Source organism: Eutrigla gurnardus, assembly GCF_963514095.1.
Source record: "Eutrigla gurnardus genome assembly, chromosome: 19".
Taxonomy (NCBI): Eukaryota; Metazoa; Chordata; class Actinopteri; order Perciformes; family Triglidae; genus Eutrigla; species Eutrigla gurnardus.
Window position 1 is genome coordinate 17,131,876 of NC_139930.1, and position 12,955 is coordinate 17,144,830.

At 45.2% G+C, this 12,955-nt stretch overlaps 1 protein-coding gene across 1 annotated transcript; it reads right to left on the reverse strand.

Annotated features, from left to right (window-relative positions):
• Positions 1 to 101: 101 nt before the first annotated feature.
• On the reverse strand, positions 102 to 11,608 carry dmgdh (dimethylglycine dehydrogenase). The gene is made up of 16 exons (XM_084034861.1): positions 11,397 to 11,608; positions 10,973 to 11,141; positions 9,788 to 9,886; positions 9,551 to 9,715; positions 8,777 to 8,981; positions 4,885 to 5,133; positions 4,611 to 4,809; positions 4,369 to 4,538; positions 4,117 to 4,270; positions 3,558 to 3,723; positions 3,343 to 3,473; positions 1,803 to 2,020; positions 1,559 to 1,716; positions 1,203 to 1,262; positions 957 to 1,091; positions 102 to 865 (listed from the first exon to the last, which is right to left on the reverse strand). The coding sequence occupies exons 1-16, from the start codon at positions 11,516 to 11,518 to the stop codon at positions 653 to 655; spliced, it is 2,613 nt and encodes an 870-aa protein (XP_083890987.1). The 5' UTR covers positions 11,519 to 11,608; the 3' UTR covers positions 102 to 652.
• Positions 11,609 to 12,955: the final 1,347 nt, after the last annotated feature.

Sequence of the window (12,955 nt, forward strand, 5' to 3'; positions counted from 1 at the left end):
TAAAACTCTAAAAAATGAACAAATAAAGACTAGAAGATGGAAAGGAGTAAAGCCACACAAACACCTAATACAAGCCAGTGTGTTCACTGATTTAATTAGGAAGATATTAATGTAAACCAATTAAATTTTATATTAGTAAAAAAATTATATTTATAAAACAATCTTTGTACAAGTTTCAAGCCTTCTGTTTCGTTTGGTTATTGGTGTTTATATTCTTTGTCATATTTATCACAGTCCCAAAGTGCTAATATGACTATGAAAAACACAGCTGCATATTTTATACCTCAATAAACATAAAAAGGCATTTTTCATTTTACTCCTTCAGTTGAAATTTCCAGAATCAATCGTCCTTCACATGTTTGACCTGTAAAACATTTATATCCATTTGAGGAATTATAAAAAGTCAATCACTCTTCCAACACTGTAAGACATTGTGGTGCAGGAACATTAAATGATTCATTTTTTCCCCTGATGCTCAAAAACACATTAAAACAAGATGCACTAAGAACTGTCACAGTCTGCTTTCAACAAAAACAGGAAGTTGTGAAGTGAGGTGACTCTTTTTCTCCTAAACTGGCCACAACAGTTCGGTACATATACTTTTTTCCGTTTGTCATTAGCCGCCGAGGAGCCGATCGAGGACAGCTGGTGCTTATGCTTTTCCCTTTGCTTTCTTCTGCAGTCGGGTCCTCGTGGGCTCAGTGAGGACCAGCGGCTCCTGGATGACCATGGCGGGGTACTTCCTCCCCAGCAGCTCCACCTCCACCTTCTGGCCCACCGAGCACAGCTCCGTGGGCAGGTAGGCGAACGCCAGGCTCTGCTGGCTGCTGTAGCTGTAGGCGCCGGACGTGGTGTTGCCGACCACCTGACGACGGGAGGAAGACGCCGACTCACGTGAGAATTAAAACCACGAAACACACTCATTCAAAATGGATTCGCCGGACAACTTTGCTGACCTTGCCGTTGAGCCAGACGGTCTCGTTGCCTTCGGGGTCGATATCGTCCGTCTCCACGGTGATGTAGGAGAGCTTCCTCTTCAGGCCCTTGGCTTTGAGCTCCAGAAGGGCGGCTTTGCCAATAAAGTCAGCAGGCTGGACAAACACGGAAACAAACGGCGTTTATTCACGACTTATTTCTGTTCAAAGGCGAAATAAACACATATTCATAATATGTGAAACATTATGAATGAGTCAGATGGTTACCTTGTTTAATTTGATGAAATAATCCAATCCGGCCTCCAGAGGATTTGTGTCACAGTTCATCTGTAAAGATTAATTATAGACACAAATCTATTATAATTAATTCATTCTCAGCCGCAGCGTCTCTTCCTCTCACTCTCACCATGCATGCAAGAGTCACACCGAGTTGCTACGGTTACGTGCATGCTCGCTCAGAAACTTTCTTCCAGTATACCAGTCTTGATGCATACTTGGTTGTCATAGCAACCGTAATCTAACTCATCCACACTAGTGTTTGAAATCACAATATTTTTTCATATTTTTCATATTTAATGTGTGTGTGTGTGTGTGTGTGTGTGTGTGTGTGTGTGTGTGTGTACCTCAGCTCCCCAGCCTCTGAAGCCCTTCTCCAGTCTGAGGGAGGACATGGCGTAGGTCCCGAAATTGTCAATGCCCTCGTCTTTTCCCGCCGCCATCATGGCCTCGTACACGGTCGCCATGTTCTTCTGCTCGATGTACAGCTCCCACCCGAGCTCACCTTCACACAGACACACACACAGATATTTAGTGTCACCAAACAGCATATTAAATAGACACAGAGAGACAAGCAGGGTGTCCTGTCACCGGTGTAGGAGATCCTGATGGCCCGGACGGGAACGCCGGCCAGCTCGATGTTCTTGCAGTGGAGGAATTTGAACGCGGCGTCGCTCAGATCCTCCGCCGTCAGCTTCTGAAGCACTTTGCGAGAGTTTGGCCCCGCGATGCCCAGCACGCCGACGTCATCCGTCACGTTGCTGATGCTCACGTCGTAGCCGCCGTCCGCCGCTTCTGCCTCGATCCACCTGAAGAGTTCAAATCCCAGCACAGAGGAGACTTTAAAATGGCATCACGAAGCGACAAGTACATGATGAGGGGTTCAGGATTCCCTGTGGGATTATAAGTGGAGGTCTGGAGCTGTTTTGTGGGTCTCAGGTTAGGTGGGAATAGTTCGCCAAAATATACAGCAATGTGCCAACAAAGGCAAATAAAACAGGAATGAAACTTTTAAAAATATGCTTTGTTTTATGGAGGAAACAAGTCCTGGACCCCTTTTTGTTCCACACAAAAACCAAACATAACTTAATTACATAATGTCTTGACCACACTAAGTATATGTCACATATCGCCACGTGTGAAGAAGAAGAGTCTCGTCGGGTGAAGGGACCTCGTTGAACTCCTCGCCTGCCATGTGGTCATCTCACCACTAGAGGCCGCTACGCAGCATGAAACTGACCCAACGTTTAAACACACTGCCTCCTGATTGGAGCAGACGGAGGGGAGTAGTGTGGACAGCTGCTGGAAGGTTTTAGGTTTCTATAAAACAGACTGTCAGACTTTTATTCAGCACAACTTTAGACTTGAATCTGACATCATGTACTGAGTGTTCGCTGCTTGTGTGTGCAGGTCTGTTAAAGCCTCCCTGGGGGTCAATCTGCTAAGATGCATGAAAATACTGGTGTAAAGAGTGGAACTGGAACACTTCTCGTCTTGTTACATCATAATGTGTCTACCAAAACTGCACAAAGAAACGTTTTCACTGAACTTGTCTGTTTTGAAAACATTATTGAAGGAGTTATCATATCCAGGGTTCCTCCACTTTTCCCAAAGTGAAATTCAAGCACTTTCCAAGCATTTCAAGGTGCATTTCCATGCTTTTCCAGCCCCTTCCAGCTGTGGTAAACTCCATATTTGTATCAATCCAATGGTCAGTATTCAGTCTACTTATTATGTCACTTGTTCATCACATTAAATGAGATGTTATTGTCCTATAAACAACCAACATGATGTTTGGAGACAGCATTTTACAGAAGGACCACAAATGAAAGGAAAACTAATTCCACTAACAGATCCACAGAAATATAATCACCAACTATTTTCATCATCTGTTCATCATCAAAAGTCATTTTTCATGCAGAAATGTCAGAAAATGCTGTTTTCAGTCCCTCAGATATGGAGATCTTCTTTTCTCTGTTCTATCATACATGTCATCACATAGAACACACATTTCAAGACCTTTAGTCTAAATCCAAGCACCTTTCAGACCTTGAAAACACCACACTAACATTCAAGTGTCCAGGATTTCCAGCACCCGTACCAACCCTGCATGTAGGATGATGACACGTACCTGAGGTCGTGCCCCTCTGACCCCGAGCCTGTGATGAGCAGGAACTCTCCCGGCGCCAGCTGGGTGATGGTGACCTCGGCGAAGACTCTCCCACTGGGCGTCAACATGTGGCTGATGTTGGTCAGACCCACCTGAAGTCACACAGGATTAATGAGAGAGAGGGGGGGGGGGGGGGGGGTGCACTTCTACATTAGGTACATTAGGAGGTGCTCTACCTTGGGCATGGTGTTGGCGAACAGGCGGTCCAGCAGCTTGTGCGAGTCCTTCCCCTTCACGGTGAACTTGGCGAACGGCGTCAGGTCGATCACTCCCACCTTCTCCATCACCAGCTGGCACTCTCTGCCGACCGGCCCGAACCAGTTGGTGCGTCGGAAGCTGGGCCTGAGCACAAAAACCACCATGCTTCATATCGGATACAGGACGCCAACTCCTCCTCTTGAATGAAACACTGACATCGGCACTCACACCGAGACGCGTCGCTATAGAAACCAACGTTTTCCTATGGAACGGCGTGCAGATGAATGGATGAACTAGGAACTCTCACAGTTTGAAGAGGTTTGAAGAGACAACACAGGAAGTTGTGAAGTGAGGCGACTCTTTTTCTCCAAAACGGTTCGGTTCATATACTTTTTTCAGTTCTTTTCTCTTTCATTTCTAATAAGCACGAAACTAAAAGTGGAAAAAATAATTTATGGGAAATGAAATGTCATTTATCCACTAAATGTAACCGATCAGTGGAAAAGACATTTATTGCAGGGATATTTCCCGCCTTACTTGTATCCGACGTCGTCTCCAGGCTTGTAGAACCAGTGAGGTTGCTCCCAGCCGGCGTGGAAGCCCATGGAAGCTTTGTCCTTCAGCAGCTTGTAAACGCCGCTCTGCCGGCTGGTCGGTCGGCCGGCGAATCGCTCCTCCTTCGGGTACCCGACTGGAGAGGCGATGAGGAGGGAAGGAGGCTTAGTGACGGTATAGAAGGGGAAGCTTTTGTCTGAAGAACGTGATATGGTCGTGTTCTATCTTTCTTACCCACGTTGTTGAAGCCATAGGACTCCCGAGCTTTGGCACACAGGTGAGGCACATCTGCCCATTTGCCGTAGCGGTTGGGGTCGCATTCGATGAGGTCGTACGGAGGCTCCCCGTTCCGGATCCAGTCGCTCAGGAACTTCCCGATGCCGCCGGCGTGGATGACTCCGTACCTGAAACCAGTCCAAAGCGTTGAGCCTCATGAATCTCTTGAAACCTGACTAACCTCGGGCCCGGACTCGTACCCGAAGCCGATGGCCGTCCAGTAGTTGCGAACGCCCTGGTGTGGCCCGACCATGGGCAGCAGGTCAGGCGTGTACGTGATTGGTCCAGACACGACGTTGATGATGTCAGCTTCCTTCAGCACGGGGACCATCTCCATGGCCATCTCAATGTGCTCCATTATCCTGTCCAGGTCCGACTCAAACAGCTCTTTACCGAATCCTGCAGCGGAGAGACGCCGACGGTTAGTTCAAAGACGAGGCTTTTTCAGACAAATCTGTTCCCATGGCGACGGACCTGGAGGCACGCCGTCCCTGACCCAGGAGTCCTGCAGCACCATCTTCTCCATCTTCTCGTAGGGGCCGAACAGCAGGCCGTCCCTCTCCTGACGCAGGTAGTACGAGCCCTCCAGGTCCCGGATGACGGGCAGCTCCTTCTTCAGAGCCTTCACCTTGGGCACCGTCGCCGTCACCACGTACTGGTGGTGCACCGGGATGGTGGCGTGTTCGAACCCCACCAGCTTGCCCACCTCGCGGGCCCAGAAACCTGAACAAAACAACAACAGGGCGGGGAAGTCAATCCGCTATGTGGGTTGCATTTGAATTATTCCAAACAAATGATGTATTAGTTCACAGTTTAATCTGTAGGAAAGAACATTGTTTTGCTTTTGGACGGATCCACGCTCGCTGTTTCCCTCTGCTTCCAGTCTGTCATCAAAGCTAAGCTAACCGGCTAGTTCTCATCTAACGCTTGACAAGAAATCCAACAAACACTTTTTGTCTCCTGTAGGGTTGCAAAATTCCGGGAATTTTCAAAAGTGGAAACTTTCCATGGGAATTTATGGGAATTAATGGGAATAAACGGGAATAAACTGGTCATTTTTACTGGTAAATTTTAAATTGATGGTCGGCTCTTCAGAGTTATTTTGTAGCATAATCTTGACTGAAACAAATACACTTGAATATCCATGCCATTCCTCAACCACATGCACAGAGCACTGCTTAGTGCATGGCTATTGAGACCACACCCCCTACTGGCACTGTGCATGCCTCCATCACATGTACAGAAGATCACTAGAAGACTGGACCACACTTTTGAGCCTGAAGCACAAAGACTATTGAAGGCACACATTTGAGCTTCTGGACTAAACAAAGTGAAGTAAGTTTTGATGCTATTATGGGGAAATATATTTATTTTATTAAAGCTCTAGTCTACGATTTGACACACACCCCTCAGACACACACCCCTCCCCTCTGTGCTCCTCCGAGCTCGTATCGTTCTCCCCTCGCAGCCTCCCACCTCCCTCTTATTTTACGAAAAAGTTTCAACGAAATGTGTTTCTGAAAACATGTTAGGCGAGAAATAAGCTATGTAGTTGCTGAATCTGTCTTTATTTTAGATCGACAACGGTCAGTTTAAAAGATTTTCGAGAGCTTGCGGGCAGCGGCGCTCCGTCTCTCAAAATGTGCCGCTCCGCGACGCCATTGCACGGCTTCTTACATAGACAATGAATGGGAACATTCCATTCCCTTTTTGAATGAGTGGGGTTGGGAGTATTGAACCTAACGTTCCTGTTTTTGACTTCACCCATGAAGCAACTAATTAAAACATGTTCTGTTCTACTTTCAAATAAATCTGTTGAAAACATTTTGTATGGATGTTTTCTTATGACTTCTGTTCATATTTATGCTTGGATATAATATATTCCCAGTTAGTTCCCCTAAATTCCCATTAATTCCCATGGAAAGTTTCCAAATATGGAATATTTCCAAAATTCCCAAACTTAAGTTCCCGTGGAAATTTACCGAAAATTTACCAGGAATTTTCCGCCCCTTTGCAACCCTAGTCTCCTGGTGCACGATGAATGAGTCCATTACGTGAGAGGTTACGGTCCGAGATCAGACCTTCCAACAGGTTTATAAGGTTATATATAATAAGGTTTCAGGGTCGACTTCTAACAGACGGACCAAACAGCAGGAAGTCCTTTGTAGCAACTTGTTTGTGATTTGTGATCCCATGAACAGCATGTGATTTATTAGTTGGTGCCCAAACGATGAAAATATACATTCTGTCATTCATAAAATACAACAAAGAAGCACAGGAGCCTATGAAGTGGGTCGAACGTACATTGTTTGTCTTCTCCCCTCCGCCTCAAACACCAGTAATTCACATGTCTGAAAGACGCCAAACCGGTCTGTGAACACAGATGTCGTTCTCTCAGAGCAGCAGCTAGCCTCGCGGGGTTAAAGTCATGTGAAGGAACAGCTTTTATCGTCGTTTAAAAGACACACATTAAACTGGAATAAATCCCCTTGATTTCGGGGTTAGGGTTGTAAGTCTGCAGCCTAGTGACATCACATTCAGTCTCTACATTCTGCATGTGCAGCACATGTGGACCGCGTGGTGGGACGTCCAGATAAGGTCCAGATATCGGACGCCTTGCATCACAGGGTCGATCCCACAGGGTTAACACAGGAGGAGCACTGAACGGAGGGGGCAAGCTCTCAGGAATAAAACAAGCTTAGAAACAAGTCCTGCTGTTTATGTATCATAATCAGCTGAGAAGGTCACAGGCTAAATACTCGAGGATACGAGGAGAAATCGTGAATGATTCATTTGATAAACTAGGAATTAAAATAATATATCCACATATCAAGTCAGCTGTAACTCCAGGGCACCATGTTTTACATTTGAAAAAGTAATGTATTAATGGTTTAAATAGTTGGCTCAAAGCCACGGGTAGATATTTGAAACATGAAGCCGCCATTCCAAGTCGGAATACGAAGGCTGAAGCAGATCCTATGGGCTCACATTTTAGAGGACATTTGACCTTTGACCTTTGACAGCCTGTACCATAGTTTGAGCAAACAGAATATGGGAAAATATGATGCTGGTGGTGACGGTTCTACTAAAGTTCAGAAGAAAGAGCATGCGAACTCAGCAAAACAGGAGCTTTGTGGGTAACGGGGTTTTTACCGATAACATGAGCACAATGTCTTTTTTTTTTAAGAAAAAAAGAGAGATTCCTGCAGTTTCTTGGGAGTCGTTTTGTTATGTGGGATTAGTTATGGGTTGTTTTTTGTTCTGCAGCCTTTTCGGCATCTGTCAATCTTTAATAAACCCCACAAACAAAACCCATTCAATATCAGCAGTTAAAAGTTGTACGATTCATGCAAACAAACACATCGTATATAGAAGTTTGACATTTGAGTGTCTGGATACAAAAAGCAGGAAAATACCAAAAAATAAAGGAAAAATAAAGGGTCTGTTGGGAGGTGTGCAAGTGCTGCTGCTTCCCGATTGGATGAAATGTGAACCGTTGGCCTGTTTGGATTGGCTGTCGGACACAGATGGCAGAAGGCCAGCGGGACCATCGACACAACAGCCTTCAACAAGAGCACAGTATGTGCAAACGCCACGGCAGAAATATGGAGCCGGGGATGAGGATGAGCTGCAGAACATTTGTGTGTCGCTGACATGAAGTCAGCATTTTGGACTCATGACGTTCAGCATTAAAGGTTGAACTGCGGATTTATTTGTGAGTTAATTTGAAGGTGACTAAAAACCTATATATAACCTATATATTGCTGTGTTACACAATCTACCGCACAGAGGAGCACAGACAAGCAAATTCCACACCGTTGCCAGATAAACAAGCAACAGCAACTGGGATGAAAGGAGTCTTTGCCAACAAAAACCCCCCAGAACTGGTATGACCCGGTTCAAACCAAAGTCCACCTTCCCTGAACTCTGCAAGCTGCGGTCTGTGTGTGCAAAGGTCTGCTGCTGTAGAGCGTCCACGATAACGTGTGTCTGGATGTGTCTTAATCAGCCGATATTCACAGGAACATGCATCTTATTTACATTTTAGCACGGCACTTTTTTAATGTGTTACAAGGAAACACGACTAAAAATACCATCCAAAAAAAAAATGGAATTATTGTCACATGGAAGCGTATCGTCGTGAAACACCTTGGAGCCTAAAACAGGTCTAATGACTGTCGTGTGTTCAAGCCTCTGGTTGAAAATAAACTGGAACTAAAGAAGACTTTGATGTGCTTTAAAGCCTGAAATCACATCAAAGATCAAATGGAGAAATCAGCGTCATCTTCCACGTTTCTGGAAGAACTCATGACATCCCGGTTCTGGTTGGCAGAGTGAATGTGCACTTGTGTGCGTGAGGACAAACCTGTGGCGTTGACGATGCGGTTGGCTCGGAGGGTCCCGTGAGGAGTCTGGACGTCCCACTTGCCGTCGGCGGTCGGGGTGAGGCCGGTGACGGGGGCGGGGTTGTAGATCTGGGCGCCGTACATGCGAGCGCCAGCGGCCAGCGCCATCGTCAGAGAGTACGGATCGATGTGGCCGTCGCCCGGGGTGTAAAGACCTGCCAGCACCTGGACATATACAGAAACTCTCCTTAACAACCGGGCCAAAGGTGCATTCTCTCTGCTGGCCATCAGGGGGCGACTCCTCTGGTTGCAAGAAGAAGTCCCGATTGCAGTGAAGTCGATGAGAAACATCGGTAAACATTGTTAAGAGTTGGTGAGATGAGATGATTCTCACGGTACAGGAGTGAAGGGGTCTAATTATCAATTATTTTTTATTCTTTCTTAATTTCCTGTTTTCAGCGATCGGGATAATTAACTTATTATTTGATATTTTTTTGTTAGTTATTTATTTTAAATTCTGAATAATTTATAGTTTGAATACTAAAAAATGTCAATATGTTTTATTAAATTAAATTCATATGCAAGAAACTATAATAATATCTGACAGGAATACATGAGACAAAATTGTATTTTGTAAGATAATTGTTAAGAAAGTTAAAAAAAGAGAAATCTAATGATAAGAATGAACGAAAAACATAAAATATATGTAAGACAGAGGATATGAATTATGGAGAAGGGGTAGGATTAATTAGTGTATACTTCTTCTCGGAGGTGTTTCCGTGCATCGTACGGACCTTGTCTATGTTGAGCAGAGGGAAGAGCTCGTGGACTTTCTCCGGTCCGATGAAGTACTGCTCCGTCACTTGCCAGTGCGTGCGAGTCATCTGGTACCTCATCTCGTCCACGCGAGCCGCCGTCGACGCGATGCGGACGCTGCCGGGGTTGTGAAAGCCCACCGCCTGCAGAAAACCCACCGCCGTCAGCAAAAAACCCTCATCGACACGTCAAACTCAAGCCCAGGTGAGCCTCACCTGTCCAGTCTCCGCCTCCAGCTTCTCGTACAACTTAATGCTGTCATAGTGGACTTTCTTCAGGTTGATGCCCGGATGGTAATACGTCGTCAAACCGGCCTGAAACACAAAACAAACCACGATCAGCAAATACAAATCAAAAACTTCCAGCAAGACGCCTAGCAACACAATCATTCATGTGGATTTTCACTCCATTTTGTCTCCGTTTTTGGTCTCCACCACCTCCGCAGACAAACATCTGGCTCTTTGGCAGCTGAACGCTTAACTCTCATCAAACAGCTGTTCAATATAAGGTTGTCTGTCTGCTGTTTGAAGAAAAACAGTCAGTTTTAAGAGGTGACAACCCTAATAAGGAAGTGGGAGTGACCCGAAACCAAGAGCAATGATGCTAAAACGCTAGCTGCAGAGTCAGCTGTTAATTCATCGTCACTATAAGACACCTTTCACATCATCATGTATGAATATTGACTAAAGCAGCTTTAATAACCTGCCCAACACAAAACACTCAACAAAAGAGATCATTTCCCTGCCTCGCATCGAAACGCATGCGAGGATAGGCTCCTCCCACCTTGACCCCTGATGAAGAGAGTAACATAATCAGAGCCCCCCTGTCTGACATGTCAAGATGTGTATAAATAGCATTACAGTGAAGCGACGGTGGGTGCAGGAGGGTAAGTGGGGCAAGACCTGGGAAGCCTTGAAAGCCTGGAACAGCTGCCACAAACAGGAATGTCTGCAAACATCGGCATGAAATGAGGCGGCCGGGGGAGAACGATCTATACATTTACTAATAAATAGATGTCCTAACTCTGCATTTGGAAAAAGTGCACATTTAGAGGGAAATAAGGGCTGAATTTACTGATACATGAAGTCATCGGGAGGATTTTGCTGCAACAATCAGTATTTCCATGATTAAATGATCTGATTCCAGCTTTTCAAATGTGAGGATTTGCAGCTTGTACTTTGTCATAAATGACACTAAATTAAATATATTTGGGTTTTGGACTCTTGATCGGTTAATAGAAGTACTTAAAGAGAGATTGGGACTCATGATTAATTTTACTTTGTTATACATTACAATTAATAGTCAACTATGTGAATTGTGAAACCTAACGTAAATGTGTGTGACAGTGTGCTGGTGCTATACACGTGTGTTTGGATCAAAGTGGACTGTAGCGGACGTACGGCGTGCCAGGTGGACCCGGCCGTCAGCTCCGACTTCTCCAGCAGCACCACATCCTTCACGCCGCCTTTGGCCAGGTGATACGCCACGCTGACCCCCACGCAGCCCCCGCCGATCACCACCGTGTCCGCGGTGTCCTTCCACCTCTTTCTCAACGCCGAGGATGCATCGCTGAGGAGCGCGCGCACACACACACACACACACACACACACACACACACACACACACACACACACACACACACACACACACACACACACACACACAAAACAGATTACAGGTGAGTCACTACAGATGTGTACAACCATGATGCGTAAAATGTCAACTTTACGCGCGCTTGCACGTCACTTAATTCTAACTAACTTTATAACACACTGTTATAACACTGTCTGGATGAAATGTCCTGACACGAAGCGAACCTCTCACCTCTCTTCTGCGTGTTTTCTCGACGTGCACGAGACGCTCCTCACGGGAAGACACGCGCTCCCTCCACGCGCGGCCAAATCTCTCCGCAAGTGATTGTTTATGACGCTCAGTATCCGCGACATGGCTGAGGTGATGTGTTTTTTGCAAATATACGTGCAACTTAAATCATAACCAACCCCCCCCGTCTCTCTCGACCTGGACGGACCCCTGCACTGCCGTGTGCGGCTACAAATATCCCACTTTTGCACCCTGACAGCCGTTGGCCCCGCCCACAGTTCCGAGTCAGGACGAAAACTTTACCCAGAATACCCGCATGTTAACGCTTTCAGTGCCAAACACAACATATAGGTTACAGAAGCCCTGATGCATGTGTAATACAGTCAAGTATTAGCAGCAAAATACACTTGACGTACTCAGGGTTCCTATTCCTTTTCCAAAAGTCAAATTCAAGCACTTTCCAAGCATTTCCAGGTGCATTCCCATGCTTTTCCAGCACCTTCCAGCTGTGGTAAACTCCATATTTGTATCAATCCAATGGTCAGTATTCAGTCTACTTATTATGTCACTTGTTCATCACATTAAATGAGATGTTATTGTCCTCTAAACAACCAACATGATGTTTGGAGACAGCTTTTTACAGAAGGACCACAAATGAAAGGAAAACTAATTCCACTAACAGATCCACAGAAATATAATCACCAACTATTTTCATCATCTGTTCATCATCAAAAGTCATTTTTCAGGCAGAAATGTCAGAAAATGATGTTTTCAGTCCCTAAAATATGGAGATCTTCTTTTCTCTGTTCTATCATAGATGTCATCACATAGAACACACATTTCAAGACCTTTATTCTAAATCCAAGCACTTTTCAAACCACCACACTAAACAGTCAAGTGTTTTCAAGGATTTCCAGCACCCATGGGGCTAGTGTTGGGGTTAGTTGTGACAGTCTGCCTCCCTCCAGCCCGACATCCAACAACAGTTGCCTGGACTCTGTGGTGTTTTATCTTGGCTGCATTTACCAGAGTGTCATTGCCATGGTAACCTGACTGGGAGTGTGTGTGTGTGTGTGTGTCTCTGCTCTAAGTTCTTGTCCGTGTTTTATGCACATTTCTAGTAGCTAAAGTTGTTTGTTGTTGTATATCTGTAGTAAAGTAGTTTTCTTCTTTCTTCCAGTTGCAGAGGAGAATGAGTTGCTTCATAAACACACCAAAAGTATATTCATAAAACGCCTTAAACAGGCGATTTTCATTTTAATAATGCTATTTGGTAGTATAAGTATAAGAACTATGCATCATCTTTTGACATGATGTAGAAAACTGATGTCCACACTAAGTATTACAACCCAAAATGTGGTCTTTAAACCGGATTTGATTGCATACAACTCTCAACACTCCTAATCATCCTGTCCCCCTAAAAAATAAAAACACACACATTGACTTATGTATTACTAATCAACAGAGCACAGAGTTGTGCATATCTGCAGAAACAATAGGTTCTCTTGTGTAAACTTGCCAAACGAGGAGGAGGAGGGGGGAGGGTCCCTCCAGTGTGACAT